We start from the raw sequence: 27863 nt of genomic DNA on the forward strand, positions 1-27863 counted from the left end.
GATGTAGTCTTTTATCTTCATCAGTAAGTGCTTCAAGTCTTCTTCACTTTCAGCAAGCAGAGTTGTGTCATCTGCACATCTCAGGTTGTTAACAAGTCTTCCTTCGATCTTGGTTCCATATTCTTCTTCATGCAGTCCAGCTTCTTGGATTATTTGATCAGCATACAGATTGAATAAGTATGGTAGAAGGACACAACCAGGACACACACTTTTTCCTGATTTTAAACCATGCCTCTTGGTCTATGTATAGGTTCTGCATGAGCACATTTAAGCATTCTGGAATTCTGATTCTTTTCAATGTTATCCATAATTTGTTATGATCCACATGTGGTATTTTTATAGTAAAGATAGGAAACAAATTCCATATCTGATTATTAAATAATCTTCATTTTAATGTAGAATTAGCTTTTGTTATTTGTTTTGGTTTGTTTTTTAGTCTGTTTCTTTTTAGCATTACAGTAACGATTGTACTCGTATATTCTTTTTTTTTTTTTTTAAAGGAGAAACAGATGAAGACAATCCAGACAGTTCTAACAGTGATGTTACTACTGTTAAGGTCAGATCAGGGGATTCTATTGAATCTGAAGGTAACATTCTTTTATGATATGACTCTTATCTTAACTATCTTTTTCTCTGAAATATAAAAGTATATGTGAATTTGCTTTTTTAAAAAGTGTGCTTTTAATAGTGACTAAGTTATTTTTTATTAAATTTTAAATTATAGATTCTACTTAGGTATCTAGTTAGTAATGTAGTATCAAGTAATTATTTTCAATTCTGCTTTTGGTGTTTATGGAAAACAAGGTATTTCAGTGCTCAGAAGGAGTGAGTTATTTTTTAGTTTGCTTTTGAATTTTCTAGAGAAACTGATCACATAGTCTTTCAGAGTCACTATACTATCAAGAGTGTTGATTAGCTTTTAGGAAGTTTTAATATATTCAGTTGTTGTTGTTAGGTGCCATCAAGTTGGCTCCACGTCATAGCAACCCCATGTACAACAGAATGAAACACTGCCTGGTTGTGCACCGTCCTCACAATCCTTGCTATACTTGAGCCCATCATGGTAGCCACTGTGTCAATCCATCTTGTTGAGAGACTTCCTCTTTTTCATTGACTCTCCACTTTACCAAGCATGATACCCTTCTTCAGAGAATGATCCCTTCTCACAACATGAACAAAGTAGGTGAAACAAAGCCTGGCCATTCTCACTTCTAAGGAGCATTCTGGCTGCACTTCTTCCAGGACAAATTTGTTGATTCTTCTGGCAGTCTGTGGTATTTTCAGTATTCTTTGCCAGCTCCGCAATTCAAAGGCATCAACTCCTCATCAGTCTTCCTTATTCATTTTCCAGCTTTCATATGCATATGAAGCAATTAAAAATATCATGGCTTGAGTTAGGTGCACCCTAGTCTTCAAAGTGACATCTTTGCTCTTCAACACTTGTTTTTTGCAGGAGATTTGCCCAGTGCAATATGACATCTGATTTCTTGACTGCTGTTTCCATGGATGTTGATAGTGGATCTAAGTAAAATGAAATCTTTGACAACTTCAATCTTTTCTCCATTTATCATGATGCTTATAGGTCCAGTTGTGAGGATTTTTGTTTTCTTTATATTAAGGTGTAATCCATATTGAAGGCTGTAGTCTTTAATCTTCATCAGTAAGTGCTTCAAGTCCTCTTCACTTTCAACAAGCAAAGTTGTGTCATCTACATATCACAGATTGTTAATCTTTTAAAGTTATTTGAAGAAAGAATTGTCTAAAGAGAGAGAAAAATGCCAGTTTGAGGTTTGTGTAAGTGTTGGATGAATTTGTGAGCTCCACAAGTAAGGAGTAATTTTTAATTTCAGTCCCTGTGGAAGAGTGATTCTTCACTTTCTCCTCACTGCCTGTTTTGGTCCTCTAGTGCTTCTCTAACAGAAAATATACCACAAGTGGGATGACTTTAACAGACAGGAATTTATTCTTTTATAGCTTAGGAGGCTGGAAGTCGAAGTTCAGAGTGCCAACTCCAGGGGCTGGGTGAAGGCCCCTTGAACTTGGGCTTCAGCTCTACCTCTTCGTCCCACTGAAGCTGGAGGCTTCTCTTAACTCAGACAGCTGCTGGCTGCTGAGGCTGGCAAACCTAAGGTCAACAAGTGAAATGGCACAGTCCCAAAATTATTAAGCAACATGGCAGGCCATTAGTTCATATTCAGAAATAGTCTCAAGTTTGGCAGACAACATGGCAGGCCACTGAGATAAAGAGTTGGCCAAATACAGGATACAGATGTGCCAAAAATCTCAGAGACCCTTCTCAAAGCTGCTGCTTATATACTAGAAGCAGACCACATCCCTAAGGCACCTACTCACCTACTCATAGCAGATTCCACCATGTTGATTACCAGTCTCATCATGGGGAATCACTACATGCAGCTACCCTACCACTCAAAACCAGGCCCAGCAAAGTTGACGCATAATCTTAACTACCACAGTTCCACCCCTTGTCAATTTGGTACCTATACAGATCTTCTTCATTGGGTCCCTGAGTCTCCCTCGTCCATCTGAATGGTGACCTCTCCCCCTTGGCCTGGCAGGCCCTATTCCTCTATCCCTTGGGCATGGCAGCCCTACCCCCTCACTTTTGGGCAGCAGCTACAGCCCCATCCCAGTGACCCTCATGAATAGCAGCCCTATACTCCAGAAGCACGTTGGTGAATATCTGGCTCTTTGAAACCTAGGAGGCTGTGGTGGTTCCACCCCCAGAGGCCATGGTCCTACTGTTTGAGGCTGAGGCACCTATCCTTCATGTTTATTTGGTCTCTCAGCTTCTGCCAATTAATGCCCAAAGGCAACCCACCCCTCTAGGAAGCTTCCTGCCCAAAAACATTCAGCTTTCTGCTCCATGGTTCAGCAGGCCTACTACTTCATATCATGCCAGTTTCTTTTACCAATTAGTGCCCAAAGGCAACCCACTCTGCCAGGAAGCCTCCTACCCAAAGGCATCCAACTTTCTCCTCCATGAGCTGGTAAGCCTGTCACTCTGTCTCATGCTGGTCTCTTAACTCTGCTGTCACCATCTCTCTGCCGGTCTCAGCACAGGGATCTTGGGTCCAAGGTTGCACTCCACTCCTGTTTCTACATTTAGGTATCTTGTCAGAGCAGCACCCTACTCTCTCAATCCCAAATTCTGTTTTGGTTCTCTAGTGCTGCTCTAATAGAAAATACCACAAGTGTGTGGCTTTAACAAACAAGGATTTATTCTCTTACAGTTTAGGAGGCTAGAAGTACAAGTTCAAAAGGCCATCTCCAGGGGCTGTTGAAGGTTCCTCGACCCTGGGCTTCAGCTCTGCCTCTTGCTCCCAGCTCACTGAAGCTGGAGGCTTCTCTTAAGTCAGGCAGCTTCTTGCTGCTAAAGCTGACAAACCCAAGGCTGACAAGTAAAATGGCACAGTCTCAAGATTATTAAGCAACACAGCAGGCCACTAGTTCAAATCCAGAAACAGTCCCAAGATTGGCAGGCAATATGGCAGGCTGCTGAATGAAGACTCAGCTATGGGAAGGGTCCAAGCATGCCAAAAAGCTTAAAGACCTTCCTCAGAGCTGCTTCTTATATACTAGAAACAGACTATATCCCTAAGGCAGCTACTCAGCTGCTCACAGCAGATTCCACCATGGAGTGATTACCAATCTCATCATGGGGCATCACTACATGCAGCTGCCCAGCCACTCAAAACCAGGTCCAGCCAAGTTGACACATAATCTTAACTACCACACTGCCTCATGAGAATTTCTATAATTCTTGTGTTTTACTTCATCATTCCACTTGTAAAATAAGCCTGTAAATTGGTTTATGGGTATTTGGTATTCAATATTCCCTCATTTTTCCCTATTCTTTCTTGACATAGAAATCTTGAAAGGAGATAGGTAACACTCTAGCATAGTGTTTAAGAATATGGACTCTGGAGCCAGAACCCCTGGTATTCATACCTTCACTTAGTAGATGTGTACCCTTAAGCAGTTATTTCTATGTTCTTCAGTTTCCTCATCTGCATTGTTGTGAGGATTAAATTAACATATAAGTGGGATGTAAAGTATTTAGAAAGTACCTGGCACATAGCAAATATTCAAATTAAGTGCTATTATTAGTTTTAATATATGTACACATAAAGCTTTGGTAATTAGAGACTAATTGAACAATTTATATAGTTAATAGTTTGCTGCCATTGCTACCAGCATACAGCTATTTGGAAGTACATAAACCCTAGTCTCTGATCCCTTTAGAATTTATTCTAATAATTGTGTGACCTTACTGGGGCATACATACCCACATGCAGAAGAAAATACTTGCAAAGAACAAAGAGTTAATAAATATTAAAAATAATATTAAGCTTCTTAAGTTACCCTTTAGGCCAATCATCTTCAGAGAGGTATGAATTTGAATGTAGGAAGAAAATACTAGAATTTCATTTATTTTTTTTATTTCACCCATTTAAAATGTCTGGTTTTTTTTTTTGTTGTTGTTGTTTTATACAACACATGGGAGCTCTGGTGGCATAGTGCCTAAGGCATTTGACTGCTAACCAGAGGCTGGGTGGTTCAAACCCACCAGCCACTCCTCAGGAGGAAGATTGGGCAATCTACTTCTGTGGAGATACCACCTAGGAAACCCAAGAAGGAGTTGCTATGAGTTGGAATAGACTTGGTGACAGAGAGTTTGGTTTTTTTTTGGTTTACAACATATAAGTTAATATTTTTTATTTCAGTAGTGCATGTATCTAATATTAGAAAGAAATATGTATCGAAGGTTGATGCTCAGAATTTCTTTAGTAAATAAGAGTTTGCTTTTTGCTGAGTTTTGTCCAAAATATTTAGCCACCACACCTCTGTGTCAAATGCGTCTGTGTCCAAAATAGCAATCTGTTATTAACCAAACATATTTAGTTGTAACTTATTCTTTTTATGTGGGGAAAAGACAAGTTTTTAAGAAGAGTAGACTGAAATACATAATGCGCTACCCATTTGTTAGAAAGTTTTATGACAAAAAATGATTGTTAATAATTTCAAGAAGATCCATCATGGGAAACTTTCAAAATTTTTTCTGGCTTAAAGGTTTTGTTACCTCCCTTACCTCATGCTGTGTTCCTTTCTTGTTTTTTTGTTTTTTAATTTAAAAGTGATGAGGGAAAAGAAAGAAAATGTAGCTAAATTTTTAGATACAATATGACTCTTCCAGAAACGTTTTTTTTTTTAATATAAATTATGCATCTAGGTGTTGAATTCCCTGAGGTTTATCTGAATATTTTTTCTCTTTTGATTAAGTACTCATTGTTCTTTTGTAAACACTAAAATTAAAAGGTTAAATATGGTTTAGAGTATACTATATTTCCTTTTTATTTTTTAGATGAAACCATCAGGTCAGCCAGTCAATATCCAGAATCACTTTGGCAGTCACCACAAAGTAAGTAAAGCCATGTTTCACACTCTTACAGGCCCACCTGTGGGCATGATCAAATGCTGTTCTTACTTTTGAAGACCTTCTTTTCCAGTTTATGAAAGTTTTAAAAAAAAGATGTAATAAATTCTAAAAGGACTTATCAAAGCTCTTTCTTGGAGTTAACTTCTTGAGTTATTCATGTTTGTGCCTAAGCCTGAATTTGAATTAAAAAAAAAAAAAAAACCCACTATTGTCTATGATTTATAGAATGTCCTTGCTTGCAATATACATTTGTTGATTGCTTTTAGTTTAGTTAGCTTCCTTATGATGAATATATTCTAATAATGATATAAAATTTATATGCAGTATGATCTCAACTTTTGTAAATGTTTGGAACGATAAATAAATAAGTGATAAAGTAAATATAGTGAAAAAGTTAATGGTAAACTCATAACGCAACACACTGCCGTGGAGTCGGATCCAACTCCTAGTGACACCTCCTTGGATTTCTGAGGTGGTATCACTGTGGAAGTAGATTGCCCAACCTTCCTTCCGAGGAGAGGCTGGTGGATTTGAACCACCAGCCTTCTGGTTAGCAGTCAAATGCTTTAGGCACTTCGCCACCAGAGCTCCTTAATGAAAGACAAAGAGGGGGAAAAAAAAAGTCCACTTTTTATAAATGAATTTTGTTAGCATAAGCCTGAAAACAAATGTGGAAGAATAGACATCTTTCTGTCTTATTCCCCACTATATTCTTAAATGAGGAACCCTGGGAGTGCAGTGGTTAAAGCCCTCCACTGCTAACCAGAAGGTCAACTGTCCTAACCAACCAGCTACTCCATGCAACAAAGATGTGGCAGAATGCTTCTGTGAAGATTTAAAGCCTTGGAAACCCTATGGAGCAATTCCACTCTGTCCTAAATGGGTCGCAATCTATTCGAATAGACTTGAAGACAGTAAATTTTTTGTTGTTTGTATTCCTACACACACTGTTTGGCATACAGTAGACAAATAGTTATTTGTGAATTTTTAAGTTATGCATTTCAAGAATATTAATTTTTATAACTAGATATATTTCATTTGTACTCAGAAAAAGTTTTAAATAAATTTACATTATTTTACATACAGTATATTTCAGAGTATGAGCAATGAATAGAACTCCTTCAGGACAGATACGGAAATTTACTTTGTTATAATTGTTTGACTTTCTAACATCCTTTTCTAACCATTCTGTGGATCTTTTTATAACTGTCCTTAAATCCTGACCCCCAAACTTGAAGTAGTATCTTTTACTTTGTAGCTACTGTGCATGCCTACAAATTTGCTTATATAATAAAATCCAGTTACCAGTCACGTAAATTCCAATTCTTGGTGACCCCATATGTATCAGAGTAGAATTGTGCTCCATGGGGTTTTCGATGCTGATTTTCTTAGAAGTAAATCACCAGACCTTTGTTCCAAGGCACCTGTGAATGGACTTGAACCTCCAGCCTTTCAGTTAACACCCAAATGTATTAACCTTTTGTACCACTCAGGGACACCATCTACCACATAAGGTCTGAGAATTAAGTAAAATTATACTTGACACATGATAAACATTTAAAGACTTGAAGCACTTACTGATGAAGATCAAAAACTACAGCCTTCAGTATGGATTATGTGGTTATTGTCCTTAGGTGCCGTCGAGTTGTCTCCAACTCATAGTGACCCTGTGCACAGCAGAACAAAACACCGCCCAGTCCCACACCAGCTCCACGATCCTTGCTATATTTGAGCCCATTGCCACAACCACTGTGTCAATCCATCTCATTGAGGGCCCTCCCCTCTTTCATCGACCCTTCACCTTACCAAGCATGACATCCTTCTCCGGGGAATGATCCCTTCTGATAATATAACCAAAGTAGGTGAGATGAAGTCTGGCCATTCTTGCTTCCAAGGAGCATTCTGGCTGCACTTCCTCCAGGACAGATTTGTTAGTTCTTTTAGCAGTCCATGGTACTTTCAGCATTCTTCACCAGCTGCACAACTCAAAAGCATCAATTCTTCCATCTTCCTTATTCATTCTCTAGCTCTGACAGACTAGGAAGAAGGAAGAGGCCATCTACTTCTCAAAGAATTGGCCAGGGAAAACCTTATGAATAGCAGAGAAATAATGTCTGTTACATTACTAGGCAACTTTATGAATAGCCCAGAATCATTGTCTGATACAGTACAGGAGGACGAGCCACTTAGGTCGGAAGGCTCTCAAAATATGATTGGGAAAGAGCTGCATCATCAGAGTAGAACCCAACCTTACTGATACAGATAAAGTAAAGCTTTTGAGACCTCCATTTGTTGACATGACATAACTCAAATTGAGGAGAAACAGCTGCAAACATCCATTAATAATTGGAGCATGAAATGTATGAAGTAGGAATCTAGAAAAATTGGAAGTTGTTAAAAATGAAATGGAACATATAAAGATTGATATCCTAGGCATTAGTGAGCTGAAATGGACTGGTGTTGGCCATTTTGAATCAGACAACCATGTGATCTACTATGCTGGGAATGACAAAGAGGAATGGCATGGCATTCATCATCACAAAGGATGTTTCAAGATCTGTCCTGAAGTACAGTGCTGTCAATGATTGAATAATATCCATACGCCTACAAGGAAGACTCGTTAATATGACTATTATTCAAATTTATGCACCAACCACCAAAGCCAAAGATGAAGAAATTGAAGATTTTTATAAACTTCTGCAGTCTGAAATTGACTGAATGTCAATCGAGACTGGAATGCAAAAGTTTGAAGCAAAGAAGAATCACCAATAGTTGGAAAATTGACCATGGTGACAGAAATAATGCTGGAGATTACATGATAGAATTTTGCAAGACAGTGTGGATTATACTTGAGTATAAATGAAAATGACAATCCTCACAACTGCACCAATAAGCAATATCACAATAAATGGAGAAAAGACTGAAGTTTCAAGGATTTCGTTTTACTTGGATCCATAGTCAACATCCATGGAAGCAGCAGTCAGGACATCAGACATCATATTGCATTGAGAAAACCTGCTGCAAAAGACTTCTTTAAAGTGTTAAGAAGCAAAGATGTCACTTTGAACACTAAGCTGTGCCTAACCCAAGCCATGGTATTTTCAGTTGCCTCATAGGCATCTGAAAGCTGGGAAATGAATGAAGAAGACTGAAAAAGAGTTGATGCTTTTGAATTGTGTTGTTGGCGAACAATACTGAGTATACCATGGACTGCCAGAAGAACGAATAAATCTGTCCTGGAAGTGCAGCTAGAATGCTCCTTAGAAGCAAGAATGGCCAGACGTTGTCTCATCTGTTTTGGTCATGTTGTCAGAAGGGACCATTCCCTAGATGAGGATATCATACTTGGTAAAATAGAGGGTCAGCAAAAAAAAAAAAAAAGGGAAGACCCCTAACAAGGTGGATTGACACAGTGGCTGCAGTGATTGGGCTCAAGCATAGCAAGGATTGTAAGGATGGTGCCTCACTGAGCAGTGTTTTATTCTGTTGTGCATGGGGTCGCTATGAGTCAGAGCTGACTCAGCGGCACCTAACAACAACAACAAACATTTAATACATTCCAGCTGTTATTTTGATGGTATTGATGCTAACAGTGACTTCTCACTCAATTCCTGAACATTCTGAAGTTTGGAAAAGGAAAAATTATATATATATATATATATATATATATATATACACAACACACACACACACACACACACACACATATATGAGATACATGTTTGGAATGGTGAGAGAAAAAAAGTTTGAATTTTTTGGTTTATAGTGTCCATGAATAAACAAGCAAAATGTTTATGCAGTATCTTTTTGTTTTTAATTCCAAGTATTCCACAACTTTATCCCTGTTTTCTATCTCAGGTCGCAACTTCACAACAGCTCATGATAAGCAACCGTCAGTGCTGAGTAAGTGTTTGGTTGCCTGCTCTTTCCTCAGTCAGTCAATTCAAATCCTGACTTATTCTGCCAACAAAATGTTCCAATAAGATTTTGAGTCTTTTTACTCTCTTTACCTCTTAATCCACCACACACATTGGTACCAGATACACTGTGATGTAAAATGTGTTCAGGATTATTTTACTGTAAGTAACTTATTTTCAAGAGTATGATGTAAAATGTGTTCAGGATTATTTTACTGTAAGTAACTTATTTTCAAGAGTAAATGGTTAATATTTTTCTTTTTAAATAACATTGAGATCTGATGAAGTGTTATTGGACTAAGTTATTCTAATAGACCAGAGCAAAGGACTATTACACAGTGTTATCTTGCGGGCCATATTTATATGCTGCCTGTTTTGCTATGGGAAGTGGTTCATCCTCACAGGCTTGATCCTTTGAAATTAACTACTTCTGAACCTATAGCTTTGTTGTTTTCCTTCCCTACTTTATTCTGCCTTTCTATTAGATTTAATTTGTAACACTAGAATATGTATAAATTTTCAAAGTATGTGTAAAGATATTTTGATAAATATATTTCCTTCAGGCTCAGGATATCAAAAAAATGCTCAGGAGTGGGTCGAACAAACCACAAGAATAAGGAGTAGGATGCAAAGTAAGTGGATGAGTTTCTACCTATTATTGAAATAATTTTTAAGTTTATATTTGCTGTGCTTTCCTTGATTATCTAACATATCAAAATATTTGGGTCTTTAGGTAAGCATTTTAAGTTGTGGTTTCATTAGAAAAGAACAGCAATGATTACTAGCTTAGTAATTTTTATTTGGTTGGACTGTCAGGAGATGGATTGTGTATAGAATATAGATAGTGGTATGAGAAAACCAGTGGATGATGGATCTAGCTTTGACAAGCTGTCAATTCTAGCAGCAATACTATCATATAATGAAATTCTATTCTTTTGACAATACTGATTTTTTGTTTTTAACATCTTTGTTTACATAAATAACACCTATTACTTGGAGTAGCTTTGCATAGCTATAATTTTAAGTATTAAAGGCTGAAAGCCACAAATTATATTTTCATGTTGAGATTTAGGATGGATGAAGTGATGTGATGAAATAATCATAATTTGAATTCAATGACTATCATAATTTCTGTAGAAATATGTCCACATTGTATCTTAACTGTATAAAAAAAAAAAACCATGCATATTCTTTGCCTTAAGTGACCTTTATCCTCTAACTCTTCTTTACTCGTCTAACCACAATAGGTCTCAAGGTCCTCAGGTATCCCTTTACTTTTACTTAGATAAAAATCCCCAATGATATAGCATTTGTTCATTGTCTCAGTTATCTACTGTGACTGTAACAGAAATTCAAGTGGATGGCTTTGACAAACAAATTTATTCTCTCACAGTTGAGGAGGCTAGAAGTCTGAATTCAGGGTGCTAGCTCTAGGGGAAGAGTTCTTCTCTGTTGGTTCTGGGAAAAAGTCCTTGTATCTTTTCAACATCTGTTGGCCTGACATTCCTTGGAGATCTACATGTGTCTTGGTATCAGTCTTCCCCTGGGTCTAGGAGGTTCTCAGTGTAAGGACCCTAGGTTCAGAGGACACACTCCGCTCCTAGCTCTTCTTCCCTGGTGGTACACAGGTCCCCCCTTCTCTGCTTACTCTCCTTTTATCTCCTGTAATAGGTAATAGAGGCCACACCCCAGGGAAACTCTCCTTACATCAGAGCAGAGCTGGTTTGGGTACAGGTATTATGTTGTTGGTATGTGCTGTTGAGTCGGCCCTGACTCATAGCGACCCCTCCTTGGGTTTCCGAGGCAGTATCACTACGGAAGTAGGTTGCCCCATCTTCCTTTGGAGGAGTGGCTGGTGGGTTTGAACCGTCAGCCTTCTGGTTAGCAGTCAAGTGCCTTAGCCACTATGCTACCAGAGCTCCCAAAGGTATTATATCCTACCTTAATCTCCTTACAGCTGATTTGCTGATCATAGCAGATCACATCATGGAGAATAATTACATCATTATATAACTGTCAGATTGCATCATTATATAACTACCAAACCACTGAGAACCATGGCCCAGCCAAGTTGACAACTATGGTGGGGGCTATACAATTCAGTCTTTTTTTTTTTTTAATTAGGATTTGGGTGAAGATTTACAGAGTAAATTCACTTTTCATATAGCAGTTCACATATACTTTGTCTCATGTCATTGACTACAGTTCAGTCTTTGACACTCATGAAATGACTAACTGTAATTGGACAAGATAACCTTGGTGGCTTTGTTTTCATCAGTAAAGTAGTAAAGGTTACAATTAATTTTTTTCTCATTGTCAAAACACAGAAGTTTTTCCCACACATAAGTGAATTTTCCAGCAGTCTAAAATAAAAGAGCATTTTACCCTTGTCTTATTGTTGGCTGTCATTTCTTTTCTTTTCTTTTTTTTTTTAATTATGATTTGGTGAAAGTTTACACACAAAATTGGTTTTCCGTTCAACAAGCCACGTTGTTGTTATGTGCCATCGAGTCAGACCTGACTCATAGTGACCCCTTCTTGGGTTTCCGAGGCGGTATCACTACGGAAGTAGATCGCCCAACCTTCCTTCTGAGGAATGGCTAATGGGTTTGAACTGCCAGCCTTCTGGCTAGCAGTCAAATGCCTTAGACACTACGCCACCAGAGCTCCCCAAAAAGCCATACACATTGTGTTTTGTGACATTTACTGCAATCCTCACACTGGAACAGCATTCTTCCCACTTCCTCCCCATGCCTACCTCTTCCCTTTATTCTTTCTTCCCATCCCCTCCCAACTTCCTAGCTCTATCCCTGGGCAAATGCTGTCCTCTTAATCTGATATGCTTGATTGTTGTAATGAGTACATACCCTCCTGATACCACTCTTCACCTTACAGGCCTGTCTGTCTCTCGTTTGGCTGCCAGTTGAATTACAGGGGTTTAAGTTCAGTTCCCAGCTTAAGTGGTGTCTGAGGTCTATAGTCTTGGCGGTTTTACCAGTCTTTATCAGACTAGTAAGCCTGGTCTTCTTTTATGATTTGAGTTTTGTTCCACATTTTCCCCCACTCTGTCAGGGACCTCTTACTGTGATCTCTTTCAGAGCAGTCAGCAGTAGTAGCCGGGGACCATCTAGTTCTTTAATTCCAGGGTTGTGGAGGCTGGGGTTAGTGTGCTGCTCCATTGGTCCTTTGGACTAATTGTTTCCTGTATCTTTGATTTTCTTCCCTCTTCTTTGCTCTGGACAGAGAGAAACCAATAATTGTCCCTTAGATGGCCACTCACAAGCTTTTAAGACCCCAGTTGCTGATCACCAAAGTAGGAGGTAGAACATTGTCTTTGTGTGGACCATGTTACGGCTATCATTTCTTATTACTGTGAATGTGTGATTACTATCAGAAGACCATTTCCTCTTAACAATTTGTTCTTTTTGACCTGTTATGGTTAGGAAATCATATTTTACTCTGTTAGAATTATGTTTATAACCAGAATCAAAAATTAAAATTAACTTTGAATGAGAACCTGAGAGACACTCTTGAAAGTAAGAATGCATGAGTTTAGTATGTATATAATGAAGAGCTCAGACTTCTTATGTTATTTCTTAGTTCTTAACTATATACATGTTCTGGATAATTAATACCAAATAAATGACTTCCAACTAAGTGAAGTAGTACATATTATTATAAGAAAATGTTTGTGTGATTTTCATTTCGTCCAAAAAGACACTGTTCAAATTTAGTGCAGAAGGGTATATAATTATATATGAAGATCGAGTAATTCACGACATCCCATTTGTCTTAAGTGAGGGTATTTATTATGGCTTAAATATGTGTACACTGGCTGATAACCATGTGCCACATATAGGTATCATCTTGAGTATTGACAGTTATGTAAAATAAGATAAGGAGAAATTTACATGCATATTAAAGTACACATAACAGATTTTCTTAGACCTTTAACTATACAAAGACTTTAAGATAAGAACAATGAACAGGAAGAAAATATTTTCAATGGAAGTGGAAGAAGACTGCAGTGTAGATTATAGATTCCTCTTCAATTCAAGACCATTGAAAAAAATATTCTTAGTATTCCACATTTCATATCTGTTTGTCTTAATTGTGCATTTCTGCCAGCTTATGTGAGAGAGAAAAAAAAAGTCATTTTTAGTTCTGGATGTTTGAGAACCTGGGAGCTCTTTAGATCCTTGTCTATTAGCCTCTGTCAACTCCAGTTTTCTGAATAGACAGGCTTCTGCCTGTTTCCTAACCTTTTCAGAAAGATAGGACCCTGACTACTTTTTCCTGTTTCACAGGTGATAAAATAATGATGGTAGGAGAGAATATGTCTATTGGAAGTCAGAACTCTGAGTCTGCCTCATTAATACACATGCTTTAGAACCTGTGTCCAAAGGTGGTATATAGAGAGAAAAGAGGACAGACTTTAGAGTTAGACCTCTTGGATTTCTTCCACTTACTAATTGAATAATCTTGGGACAGTCACTTAACTTTTATAAATCTCAATATCCTTACCATTAGAGACAGTATTGACTCAAATGATTTTATGTATATGCGAATGCAATTTTTAAAGGCAAGGTACCATATAATTATTAATACTCACTTATAGTTAACAATATATAGTACACCCACTGCCATCAAGTCATTTCTGACTCATCACAACCACTACAAGACAGAGCAGAACTGCCCCATAGAATTTCCAAGGCTGTAAATCTTTGCAGAAGCAGATTGCCTCATCTTTCTCCCATGGAGCAGCTGGTAGTTTCAAGCCACCAACGTTTTGGTTAGCAGCTGAATGCCTCAGCCACTGCACCACCAGAGCTCCTTTTTTATATTGTGTAGTAATTGCCAGTAATAGTAACTGTGGGGATTTTGTGCCCACTACTCCTGGCTTTTACAGCATTACTGTTACCATACCCTTCAGACTGGGAAAACTTAAGTTTTGCCTTTTAAGACGATTTTTGAAAGGAATTTATGTTACTGTCTCTAATAATATTTTTAATAAGAGGGATAGACATTTCCTTTTAGACAATGTCCTGCCTCAACAGTATATACACTGCTAAGTATGTTTTTTTGCTCTGTGAATTATATAAGTACTACATATGTTATATAATTTTACTTAGTTATTTATTATGAATATCATCATAGAATAACATTTCACAAAATATATATGTATATTTATATTCTCTCCCCCGCTCCATTTGATCTTTGTAACCATGGAATGAGGTAGGATAAATATTGTCTGGTTGTTTTGTTAAATAATTCAGTTTAACTTTGATGACCTAACTTAGAAGTCCTCTAAATGGGTACATTTCCTAGTCTATACTAGTATTTGAAAAACATGCCTCTGAGAGTTAGGGATATCATTTTTGAGGTTTTATGGTCTTTTTGAAGCTATTTCTGTATCTTAGCAGTGCTAATTTTATTCCTTCAGTTAAGCCCACTGTTTCTCAAGTGAAAACTGTTGATAAATACCAGGAAGATCATATATATACACAAAAGTTACACACCTTCAGGTAACTGATGGGTGACAGTACTGGTAAATGTAGGTCATTTGAATGCGAATTCAGCCTCTCCACCTTCTGAACCCTGACCTTCTGTTCCCTCTCTCATAGATGTTACAGGCTGCTGCCATGCCAAGAGGGATGGGGGCAAAGAGGGAAGGGTTAGGATCATTTTAAATATATTTGCTGAGTTAATGATGGAAGTAGAGAATTGATGTAGTAAGAAAATTATTTTTGAGATCTGTTTTAGCTGTAAAGCAGAAGTATTTGTCTGTTAATAGAAATGATGAAAGGTTTTTTAATGTGACTTTTTAAATATATTTTAAATAGTCAGAAGCCTCAAGAAATATTTGAAGCTTTTGGAGTAGAAAATAGTGAGGAGTAAGATTGGGGTTCATATTAAACACTTTATCTGTGTACTTAATAATTCATAATCCACATTTTGTCCTTTTCCCCTTCTTTACAGCATCTTCACCAGGCAAGAGTTCAATATATGGCAGTTTTTCAGATGGTATAATATGTTTCTTTTTAAATTAGTTATAGCTGTTTGCTTTGTCTTCCTAACTTTGTCCCAGCAGTTTCACCAATCCCACTAAATAATTATGGGATTTCTCATAAAATTAATGTATTTAGTGTATGTTTGCACTAGACCACCACAAGCTCTAAGTTATTATGAAAAAAAAAAAATAGATATTGTATCTCAAGGAGCATTCAGTCAAATGAGCAATTGGATATTCTGCTTTTTCTTCTGTTTCTGGCTAATCTCTGCTTTTCTCTTGGTAGAATTTGTATTTTCTTTCTCTATTAAAAGTAAATACTCAAATCATGAAACATAAATTGATAGTGTTTCTTGTTTGTCTTGTTTTTTCACTCCCGTTATTAGATGACAGTGTTCAGAAATCAGCATTTGGAAACCAATCTCCATCAACCACCAGCCAACGTAAGCTTGTCTTTTCAATTTCTACTAAGTAAAGTCTCTAAAAAGAGTGGCCCTTATGTTTTTAAGTTTTTGATGGCAAAATAATTTTTAAACTATGCTATTTGAAAAAATATGTTTTAAGCACTTCAGAAGAAATGTATATATTTTATTAGCAGTTTTAATTCTTTAAGGACAAACTATATGAACATCACTTGATTATGTGTAAGACCAAAAGTAGGAACAGTTAATAAGTAAAGATGGTAATACTATTTACCTAATGAACCTTGCTAAACCAAGGGAAAGGCAGCACATAGCATAATATAATGAAATTATCAAAGGTTTTGGAGTCTACAAGCTTGGATTTGAATTACATGGAACCATTAGCCTGTGTAGCCTTGAGCAAGTTTCTTTAATTCTCTAGGTCTCTTCATTATCCTGAATGACTACTAAAGGGAAAATGATAGTGAGTCACAAACTTTTTTATCTTAGTACCCCTTTACACTAGTAAAACCTTAAAGAGCTATTTTGTTACCAAAAAAAAAAAGTATATGTATGGATTATACCTATATATTTCTTTAGAAATTAAAATTGAGAAAATTCAGCTAAAAATTTATAAATTTATTTAAAAATAATTTCATAAGAAGAATGACAAATTGCTTTGTATGTTTTTTTTCCCCCTAACTTCTTTAATACTTGGCTTAATAATAAACTGGAATTGGATTCTCATAGGTGCTTGTGCATTCAGTCTATTGTGATGTTTTGGTTGCAGTAGCTACAGAAAATCCAGCTTTACATAGATATACAGAATTTTAATAGTCTTTTTGGATAATTGTGGATATTCCTTTGGTACTACTTAAATTCAGCAACTGATAGTTTCTTAAGTATTATTTGAGATATAGAATCTGAAACCACATTAATGGCCTTTTTGTACTCTATTACATTAATATCCATTGGTCTCCCTTCTATTTTGAATAGAACATCACACATTGGTCATTTGAAAATATTGGTTGTCTAAGTTACAGAGATTTTCCAAACTCATAATAAAATATCAAAAAATCATATTTGTTAATGTTACACCAATCTCAAAAGAAAAAAAGTCTTTAAATATTGGAAGCTGTCAAGAGCATAGTGGTGGTTTTAGTGCTTCCCACGTTTTTATTTTACTTTCAAAGCTTGATTTTTATAATTGGCAACAAATAATTGTCAGTTGTTTTCCTAGATGTAACAGGTTCACTGTTTTTATTTTCAAAACAATACCTGGCAAATACTCAAGTCTGAATAACCATAGTTTGTCACTTGTTCTTTTAAGTAAAAATGATGTTCCATTAAAAAAAGAAGAAGAAGACGACGCTAGTTTAGTACTCAGCTCAATCACATAGAGTTCTTATCCTTGACAACCACTGTCAGTATGTTACACAGCAGAAATGCTTTACACATCCTTCTCATTTCTTACATACAGAATATTAAAAAGGTACTGTTTTAGGCCTCCAAGGCTGTTATATCACCAAATACCACAAAATGTGTGGCTTTAAAGAATAGAAATTTATTTCTCACAGTATAGAGGCTGGCAGTGGGAAGTCAGGGTTTCGGGAAGAATCTGTTCTTTAAACTTCCATAGCCCAGGTGTTTCTTGATTTCCTTGGTTTGTAGACGGACCTTCACATGCTGTCTTCCCTACACCCATGTGTGTGGTTCTTTTTCCATCCTTTTCCTTCCTTTTATAAAATGCCACTCAAAAGGAAGTAGCATTGAGACCCACTCACCTCCTATATTACCTTGTTAACGCTAACATTTACAAAGAAAAACCCTGATTCCCCAAACAAGGTCATATTCACCAGTACAGGGATTAGAACTTAAACATTTCTTTTTACAGGACACAGTTCAATCCATAACAGATTTATACTTAAGGGCTGAGATTTAATAAGGTGAATTGTTTATTTAAACTGCTTCATGAAGGGTATTCCTAAGTGAAGCTGGCCTTTTTTTCTTTTTTTTCACCTTGAATGCATGAAGGTGAAGCATACAGTGACTATACTAATATAGTTTTTGGCACCACTGCCTTAACTCATGGTAAGACACCAAGAGTTTTCGCACCATTGTTTTTGCATGTCAGTGCAAATGTCAACACAGTGAAAAAATCAGGAATATATTGTATCGTGAGAATAGTTTTCTCGTGGACCCTCCTGAAAAGGTCTTTTACTACTTTTTTAAATTATGATAAATGTAACAAAACATTTGCCATTTCAGCATTTTTTTACATGTACAGTTCAATAACATTAATTATGTTTGTCATGCTGTTCAACCATTACCACTATCCATTTCCAAATTTTTCCATCACCCTTAACAGAAACTCATTGTCCCCTAAGCAATGATTTCCTCTCCCCTCTTCTATCCCACCTGCCCCTGGTAAACACTGGTAAACTTTGGTCTTTAAATACTTACCTATTCTAAATATTCATGTAAGTGGGTTCAGACAATATATGTCCTTTTTTGATTGACTTATTTCACTCAGCATGATGTTTTCAAAGTTCATCTATGTTGTAGCATGTATCAGGATTTCATTTCTCTTATGGCTGAGTAATACTGCATTGTGTGTGTGTGTGTGTATTTTGTTTATCCATTCATCTGTTAGTGGGCATTTAGGCTGTTTCCACTTTTTGGGTATTCTGAATACTGCTACAGTGATTATTATATGAGTATCTATTTGCATTCTTGCTTTCAGTTCTTTTAAGTATATACCTAGGAGTGGAATTGCTGAATTATATGGTAATTCTTTGTTTTGCTTTTTGAGGAACTGCCAGACTGTTCTTCATAGCAGCTGTACCGTTTAATATTCCCATCAGTAATGGATAAGGATTCTAGTTTTTCCATATTCTCACCAATACTTGTTGTTTTCCATTGTTTTTAATCATAGCCATCTTAGTGAGCTATGATTAAGTAAACGGATGCCCCACAGAAGGCACTTACTCGGCTATGCCAAGAGATTTGGAAGACAGCTACCTGGCCAAGTGACTGGAAGAGATCCATGTTGTTGTTATGTGCTGTAGAGTCGGACCCGACTCATAGCGACCCCTCCTTGGGTTTCCAAGGCAGTATCACTACGGAAGTAGATTGCCCCATCTTCCTTCTGAGGAGTGGCTGGTGGGTTTGAACCGCCAGTCTTCTGGTTAGCAGTCAAGTGCCTTAGCCACTATGCTACCAGAGCTCCCGGAAGAGATCCATAGTTGTACCCATTCCAAAGAAAAGTGATCCCACAGACTGTAGAAGTTATCGGACAATGTCATTAATATCACATGCAAGTAAAATCTTACTGAAAATAATTCAAAAACAGTTGCAGCAGTACATTGACAAAGAACTTCCAGATGTGCAACCTGGATTCAGAGGAGCACGTGGAACGAGGGATATCATTGCTGATGTCAGATGGATCTTGGCTCAAAGCAAAGAATCTAGAAAGATGTTTACTTGTTTTTATTAACTATGCAAAAGCATTTGATTGTGTAGATCATAACAAATTGTGGGTAAAATTGAGAAGAATGGGAATTCTAGAACACTTTATTGTACTCATGAGGAACCTATACATAGACCAAGAGGCTGTCATTCGAACAGAACAAGGGGACACTGCATAGTTTAAAATCAGGAAGGGAGTGCATTAGGGTTGTATCCTTATACCATGTTATTTAATCTATATGCTGAGCAAATAATCCAAGAAGCTGGATTATATGAAGAACATGGCATCAGGATTGGAGGAAGAATCATTAATAACCTGCGATATACTGACAACACAACTTTGCTAGCTGAAAGTGAGGATGACTTGAAGCATTTAATGATGAAGATTGAAGAATGCAGTCTGCAGTATGGATTATATCTCACTATAAGGAAAACCAAAATCCTCACAACTGGACCAATAAGCGCATCACGATAAATGGAGAAAAGATGGAAGTTGTCAAAAGACTTCACATTACTTGGTTCTACAATCAATACCAATGGAAGCAGCAGTCAGGACATCAGACGATGTATAGCACTGGGCAAATAGGCTGCAAAGGACCACTTTCAAGTGCTGAGACTAAGGTGCATCTGACATAAGCCATGGTGTTTTCAGTTGCCTCATATGCGTGTGAGAGCTGGACATTGAATAAAGAAGACTGAAGAAAAGTCTATGCTTTTGAGTTGTGGTGTTGATGAAGAATGCTGAAAGTACCATGGGCTGCTAAAAGAACTAATAAATCTGTCCTGGAGGAAGTGCAGCCAGAATGCTTATTGGAGGCAAGAATGGCCAGACTTCGTCTCACCTACTTTGGTCATGTTGTCAGAAGGAATCATTCACTGGAGAAGAATGTCATGCTAGGTAAGGTGGAGGGTTGATAAAAGAAGGAAAGGCCTCAACAAGATGGATTGACACAGTGGCGGCGGCAATGAACTCAAGTATAGCAAAGATCATGGAGCTGGCTCAGGACCGGGTGGTGTTTTGTTCTGCTGTGCATGAGGTCGCTATGAGTCGGAGGTGACTTGACGGCACCTAACAACATCTTAGTGGGTGTGAAATGATATCTCATTGTGGTTTTGATTTATATTTCTTAATAACTACTGACATTGAACATCTTTTCATGTTTTGGCCATTTGTATTTCTTCAGTGAAATGTCTATTCAAGTCCCTTCTCCATTTTTTCATTGGGTTGTTTGTCTTTGTTAAGTTGAAGGAGTTTTTTATATATATTCTGGATATTAAACCCTTATCATATACATGGTTCTCAAAATTTTTCTCCCATGCTGTAGACTGGGTCTTCACTTGTTTATAAAATCCTCTTGTGAACAAAAGTTATTAATTTTGATGAAGTCCAATTTGTCTATTTTGTCCTTTGTTACTCATGCTTTCAGTGTCATATCCGAGAACCCATTGTTAAAAAGTAGATCCTAAAACCTTACTCCTGTGTGTTCTTCTAAAAAAATTATGGTTTTAGTCCTCACATTTAGGTTTTTAATCTATTTGGAGTTAGTTTTCATATATGATATGAAATATCAGCCCAAGTTCATTCTTTTGCTTATGGAAATCAATTGTCCTAGCACCATTTATTAAAGAAATTATTATCTCCTCATTGGATGGACTTAGTACCCTTGTTAAAAATTGTTTGATCATAGATGTATGGCTGTATTTCTGAATTCTTAATTCTATTCCACTGGTCTATAAGATAAACACACAGAAATCAGTTGGGTTTCCACACATTAGCAGTGAGCAATTTGAAAAGGAAATTAAGGAAACAATTCCATTTGAAACAGCATATAAAAGAATGAAATACCTAGGAATAAATTTAACCAAGAAAGTAAAAGACTTGTATACTATAGAGTGGGAGAACAAGGTGGAACAAAACTGAAAATCATTAAAAAAAAAAGGAGGGGGAGGACCAGGTTTGCTGGTCCGATAGAGCCTGGTGGAACCTAGCTGCCCTTCAAGTCTTGGAATTGAACTCACTCCTGTGGCTTCCAGCCAAACAAAAGACAGGCATATGAGCTGAACATTTATATTAGGTAGATCTCTCCTTGGCGAGATCAATCATGGGAGAATAGAAGGGCTGTGTATGCACAGGGAGACAGCTCAGGGGGCAAGAGTACATGGGAGGGAAGGACACAGGGAAGAGGTAACCATGGGGAGGAAGTGGGAGGGGAGCTGTTGCATTGTGGTAAATTGTAGTCAATGTCATGAGACAAAGTGTATGTGAGCTGCTGTGTGGAAAATGAATTTGCTCTGTAAACTTTCACCCGGATCACAATAAAAATTAAAAAAAAAAAAAGACCTGTACACTGAAAGGGTCTTGAGGTATTCTATGGAGCCCACAGACCACACTTTGAAAACTGTTGCTCTAAAAGGTCTCTAGTACAATTATTAGCCTGAAGCAGTCAATCAATAAATAGAAGGCATAAAAGTGTTTATGGTCCTATAATATTCATTGACTGATAAAATGAACTGGTTTGTGGAAAAGAGCTTTATAAGCTGAAAGGCATTGCATAAATGTAAACTTTTCATTATTGCCAGTAATAATTAGGTAGAAGTTACAAAACCTAGTGTTAACTTGCATACCACAGAAAGATAGTTATCAATACAAGTAATCTAAAGGGGCAGCTAGCTTTTATAGTATATGGAAAATATCACTTATATTGTATCTTTTTCTTTATGACTTTATGTACTTTAGAAACATTCCACCTTAGGTAATTAGTCATGCTGATACTCTAAATTGGAAAATATTTTATGAAGTGCCTTTTAATACTGTTTACTTCTCAACTCTATAGCAGTAGTAGTAATAGCTGTACTTTATAAACTCTATTATTTCTGACTTGCTTACACCATTTACTATGCTTAAAATTCTTTTTCTATAACACCTACTCATCTTTACATGAATGCAACTTTATTTCTAAATAGACATATGCATAGTTATACACACAATTTAAAGCCTATAGTGTGAGATTTTCTTAAAGGCATGTGATAAATTATTTCTTTCAGCAATAAATTATTTTTTCAGCTCTCTTCTTTAAATTCCTTCTTCTTTTACCTAATATTCATTAGTATTAATTTAAAAGTCACTCTCCCTTGCATGTAAGAAAGTGTTATTCATATGTGTCCTCTCTTTCTTTCTGAACAGAAGTGACTGGACAACCCAAAACTACAAGTTTTCTCAAGATGAAGTGGAGCTGGCTGCTTTTACTGATAGTTGCTTTTGCCATTGGGAGTTTTTGGTCTAGTCGTACTCCTGAGGTAGAAACCACTGCTGTTCAAGAGTTCCAGAACCAGATGAAACAACTTATGAATAAGTACCAAGGTCAAGATGAGAAGCTGTGGAAAAGGAGCCAAACATTCCTGGAAAAACATCTTAATAGTTCCCATCCTCGGCCTCAGCCTGCTATCTTGCTGCTCACTGCTGCCCGAGATGCTGAAGAAGCACTGAAGTGTCTGAGTGAACAAATTGCTGATGCCTATTCTTCCTTCCGTAGTGTCCGTGCCATCCGGATAGATGGGGCAGGCAAAGCTGCTCAAGACAGTGATATTGTCAAAGAAGAGGTGGACCAGAAGCTGAGCAATGGATTCAGAAATGGCCAGAATGCAGCTGTGGTGCATCGCTTTGAGTCACTGCCTGCCGGCTCTACTTTGATCTTCTACAAGTATTGTGACCATGAGAATGCAGCCTTCAAAGATGTAGCTTTAGTCCTGACTGTCTTATTGGAGGAGGAGACACTTGGAACCAGTCTAGGCCTAAAAGAAATTGAAGAAAAAGTGAGGGATTTCCTCAAAGTCAAGTTCACCAGCTCTGACACACCTAACTCCTACAATCATATGGACCCAGACAAATTGAGTGGGCTCTGGAGCCGGATTTCTCACCTAGTCTTGCCTGTGCAACCTGAAAATGCCCTGAAAAGGGGCATCTGTTTATAAAGGGCAAGAGAAGAGGAAATCGTGTTTCAAGTTCTGAGAATGTTTCAGACTTTCTATCCAGAGACAGAATTGAGAGCTCTTTCTGAAAGAACTAGTTTCTTTTTAAAGGGCGTTAAGTTCTTATATAAACATGAAATGTCTAAATCATTTATTCAACTTAATTATCTGTTAATTTGAGAGAATCATTTCTCTGTTTTAACCAAGAGCTGTGTTAAGATTATCCTCCCATAGAGGCTGTATTTAGTTCTGGGCTGAACCATTATTGATAGGGCATGACCAGTGGGAGGGATTAAGCTTACCTATGAACCCTCCAAATTCTTTAACTTGGATTTTTCATAAAGTTTATTGAGTTATTAGTAAGGCAGCTTCCTAAATGCAACTGTGAGGTTTTCCTGTTTTGTTCATTTTTACAACATTTAGATATGAGTTCCTTAGTAGGCTGCGGCTTATAGGAACAAAAGTAATGAAAGGTCAGCTGAGTGTTTGGATTTTTCCTTTGTTCTTGGATGGTGGACGAGAAGGAGGCAAGAGAAGAGAGAATTATCGGAAGGGGAGAAAAAGGTCTTTTAAGATGTTACAGTAAGCCACTGAAGTTACATTAGTCAAAGATAGGTATATGAACTCTGTTTTCTCCGTGAATTATGTTGGGACTTGTTTTTCACATGTCCTTTTTTTGATGTTTTTTTTCCTTTAAGAAATTCTTGGTTTTCCCGAGGATTTTTGAAGCTTGTGTATCATAAAGCTAAGCATATTTGCTCATTTGACTCATAAAGGTGGGTAAATTCAGTAAACCATTTGTTAACCAGCTTTCCTTGGCTATTGAAGGAGGATTTAATTTTCTACATGTCTACTTGTTGCAGTCTAAGTCCTTTAATGATGTTCTAAAGCAAATATAAAGATTTACTATGCACATGATAAATTTTATTAAGAGTGCCTCAAGCCAAAAAGAAAAGTGAACTTTACCACATATGAAGAAGGTTAAAATATATTTCTGTACTACTATATTATTTCAGTTGTAATTTTGCATCTGTAACTGAGCTTTCTCATCTGTCAACTCCTTTGGCTCTCTTAGAATCTTATAGTTCTAGATAGATCCTTTTTTTTGGTCCATAAACCTTTAGATGAAAATACTGTTTTTAAGGTATACAGCTAGTCATTGGCTTCATCATTTACCTCTTTAGGGTCCCACAAGTAGAGAGTGGTCCAGTTTCTTTCCACTAGAACTACCAATATTCATAAATTTGTAGCTATTGTTCTAATTTGTTCATGTGAAAAGTCAGATCATATGATTTGTTTTATAGAGGATTCTAAAACAAGATTTTAAAGAAGCTTATTTTATACAAACATTATATGGAGAAACAAAAGTTTTTATTAAATGTTTCACTGACCAAAATTTTAAAATAACATATTAATTATATCTTTTAGGAAAACCAAATCTAGCCACCAATCTGTAAATGACTTTAAAAGCTATTTTAGTAATTTAAATAAATTTGCTTTTTTGGTTTGTACTCTGTGTTGTAAATTTAATGAACCATTAACCTCTTTTTTCTTTTTTTTTTTTCTTTACACTTTAACAATTTTTGTGACTTCTGCTAGGAGTAACAAAGGCCAGAGTATTGGAGCCATTCACACAGTACGTTGGCTAAAAATGGGATAACCATGATTTTTTATTTCCTCCAGGGATTTTGAATTATTCTTAAAATGGTGTTTATTTTGATATTCCAATGCTTAGTTGATAGTGAATTTTATGCACTTCAGACATGAACGACTTGGCTAAAGAATCTCTAGAGCAGTATTCTCAAACTTTACTTCATCATCACTTCCTAAAGAGCCTTTTTAGATATTTTATTCTAATAGCTCCCTATGAAATTTTAATACCACATATATAGCTCTGGTGGCGTAGTGCCTAAGGCATTTGACTGCTAACCAAAAGGTTGGTGGTTCAAACCAACCAGCCACTCCACAGAAGGAAGACTGGGTAATCTATTTCCATAAAGATTTCCTCCCTCAGAAACCCAAAGGGGGTAGCCATAAGTCAGAATTGACTCAATGGCAGTGAATTTGGAGTTTCATATATACTATATACTGTCTATGTTCTAGATAGGTATTTGTGCTTTATATATCCTAAGAGTTGAGTTTTTCTGCCCCCAAAAAACTGATTTTTGCCCCAATGGAGATAGTTGCTATGCGAAACATCATTGTATTTTCTATTCACAATATTATAATTCTTTCAGAAGGGAACATTTAGTAAGTTGCCAGCTTGTAAATAGAAACTAGAGTCTCTAGAATATTGGCATATTGTGACTTTGGGTAACAATAGTGACCCAGGGGTAACACAGTATAGTAATGATCTTAAAAATTTTTAGAAATGTAATTTGTTTCCCTTCTTATAATGACTTTCTTACTTTTAAGGAAGCTTTCTAAACCTCTAATCCAGAAAATATATTTTCTGGATTAGAGGTTTAGAAAGCTTCCTTAAAAGTAGGTAAAATTGATTTTCATTCTATGAAGAGAATTATGGAGATGAGAAGATTTACATAGTTTTTGCCATTTGGTTGGTATGTGCCGTCGAGTTGTCTCTGACTCATAGCGACCCCTCCTTGGGTTTCCAAGGCGGTATCTCTACGGAAGTAGATTGCCCAATCTTCCTTCTGAGGAGTGGCTAGTGGATTTGAACAGCCAACCTTCTGGTTAGCAGTCAGGTGCCTTAGGCACTACTCCACCAGAGCCATTTAGTTAATGCCTAAATTAAAGTTATAAAGTCCAGTTTTCTTGTGATCTTGAATCTTTAGAAAGTGACCTTTATGATGGCAGTTCTCATTGAAGATATGAAGGTAATGGATTATTCTGTTCTGTTGTTATTATCAAGATCACAGAAATCTTGTAGTATGAGAAGGTGGGATCTTTCCATAAGGAGACTGGCATTAGCCACCAGTTTAGTTTTCCTGAGGCAGAAAACTAAACTGGGAAGGTTGCCATTAACTGGAAGAAGAGGAAACTGCCTTAATGCCTGTCACTCTTGGATTCAGAGAAGTTCCCATATACTTGAGGGCCCTTCTGGAAGATGGGGAAAGTGCAGGCTATCACCTGAGCATAAACAGGAGGGAACCCCCCATACACGACACTTCAGGCATAATGAATTCTTAAAATTACTTAAATACATTGTGCATATTAGACATTTCTGGAAGACTTCATTTTTTGCCCTTTCCTTTCCCCAATCTCATGCTTTGCTAACACTTCTTTGTTTTAAGGCTTTAATTTTTTTAGGCAAAAATTTATTGAAATCTGCCTTAGTTCCCTTTCCCAAAATACTGGTTTAGGTGCTTCACATTTATGCTCTCATTTGTCCTAACTTAACCATCACAGCAGTTAGTACACTTTGTTACCATATATGCCTCTTGAGACAGAGCCATGGGAACCCAGGTAAGGGGAAGGAGACAGGCCACACAAATTTGTCAGTTTATCACACTGTGGTGGCTTGTGTGTTGCTGTGAGGCTTGGGACTGTGCCACTGGTGTCTCAAATGCCAGCAGGGTTGCACACGGTTCACAGATTTCAACGCAGCTTACAGACTGAGACAGTCTAGGAAGAAGGAGGAGACCATCCACTTCTCAAAAAGGCCAGGGAAAACCTTATGAATAGCAGAGAAACTTTGATACATTACTGGGCAACTTTATGAATAACGCTGAAACATTGTCTGATACACTGCAAGAAGACCAGCCCGTTAGGTCAAAATATGGGTGGGAGAGAGTACCATCATCAGAGTAGAACCAACCTTAATGACATGGATAAAGCTTTTGGGACCTCCAGTTGCTGATGTGGCATGACTCAATTTGAGGAGAAACAGCTGCAAACATCCATTAATAATCAGAACATGGAGTATGAACCTTGGAATAATGGAAGTTGTCAAAAATGAAATGAAACGTATAAAGATTGATATCCTAGGCATTAGTGAGCTGAAATGGACCAGTTTTGGCCATTTTGAATCAGACAGCCATATGGTCTACTATGCCAGGAATGACAGTTTGAAGAGGAATGGTGTGGCATTCATCAGCACAAAGGGTGTTTCAAGATCTGTCCTGAAATACAATGCTATCAGTGATAGGATAATATCCACACACCTACAAGGAAGACCAGTTAATGCTATGATTATTCAAATATATATACCAACAACCAAAGCCAAAGATGAAGAAATTGAAGATTTTTATCAACTTCTGCAGTCTGAAATTGACCAAACATGCAATCAAGATGTGTTGATTATCACTGGTGACTGGAATGCAGAAGTTGGAAACAAGAATTACCGGTAGTTGGAAAATTTGGCCTTGGTGATGGAAATGATGCTAAAGACCACATGATAGAACTTTGCAAGACCAATGACTTATTCATTGCAAATACCCTTTTAACAACACAAACAGCGGCTATACACATGGACATCACCAGATAGAGTACACAAGAATCAGATTGATAACATCTGTGGCAAGAGACAATGAAAAAGCTCAATATCTTTAGCCAAAACAAGGCCAGGAGCTGATTGTGGAACAGACTATCAACTGCTCATATGCAAATTCTATTTGAAGTTGAAGACAAAAAGTCCATGAGAGCCACAATATGACCTTGAATATATCCCTCCTGAATTT

General features: G+C 37.0%; 1 protein-coding gene across 1 annotated transcript in view; it reads left to right on the top strand.

Annotated features, from left to right (window-relative positions):
* Positions 1 to 23226, top strand: part of TOR1AIP1 (torsin 1A interacting protein 1) — a 43107-nt gene extending 19881 nt beyond the window's left edge. The window contains exons 6-12 of the mRNA XM_042780515.1: positions 501 to 587; positions 5384 to 5440; positions 9317 to 9361; positions 9939 to 10007; positions 15355 to 15399; positions 15772 to 15828; positions 22439 to 23226. Of these exons, the coding sequence (XP_042636449.1) occupies positions 501 to 587; positions 5384 to 5440; positions 9317 to 9361; positions 9939 to 10007; positions 15355 to 15399; positions 15772 to 15828; positions 22439 to 23226 (1148 nt within the window). The remainder of the gene's footprint in view (positions 1 to 500; positions 588 to 5383; positions 5441 to 9316; positions 9362 to 9938; positions 10008 to 15354; positions 15400 to 15771; positions 15829 to 22438) is intronic.
* The last annotated feature ends 4637 nt before the right edge of the window (positions 23227 to 27863 follow it).

This window comes from Orycteropus afer, unplaced genomic scaffold (assembly GCF_000298275.1).
Source record: "Orycteropus afer afer isolate SDZICR_OR568_19922 unplaced genomic scaffold, OryAfe1.0 scaffold00043, whole genome shotgun sequence".
Taxonomy (NCBI): Eukaryota; Metazoa; Chordata; class Mammalia; order Tubulidentata; family Orycteropodidae; genus Orycteropus; species Orycteropus afer.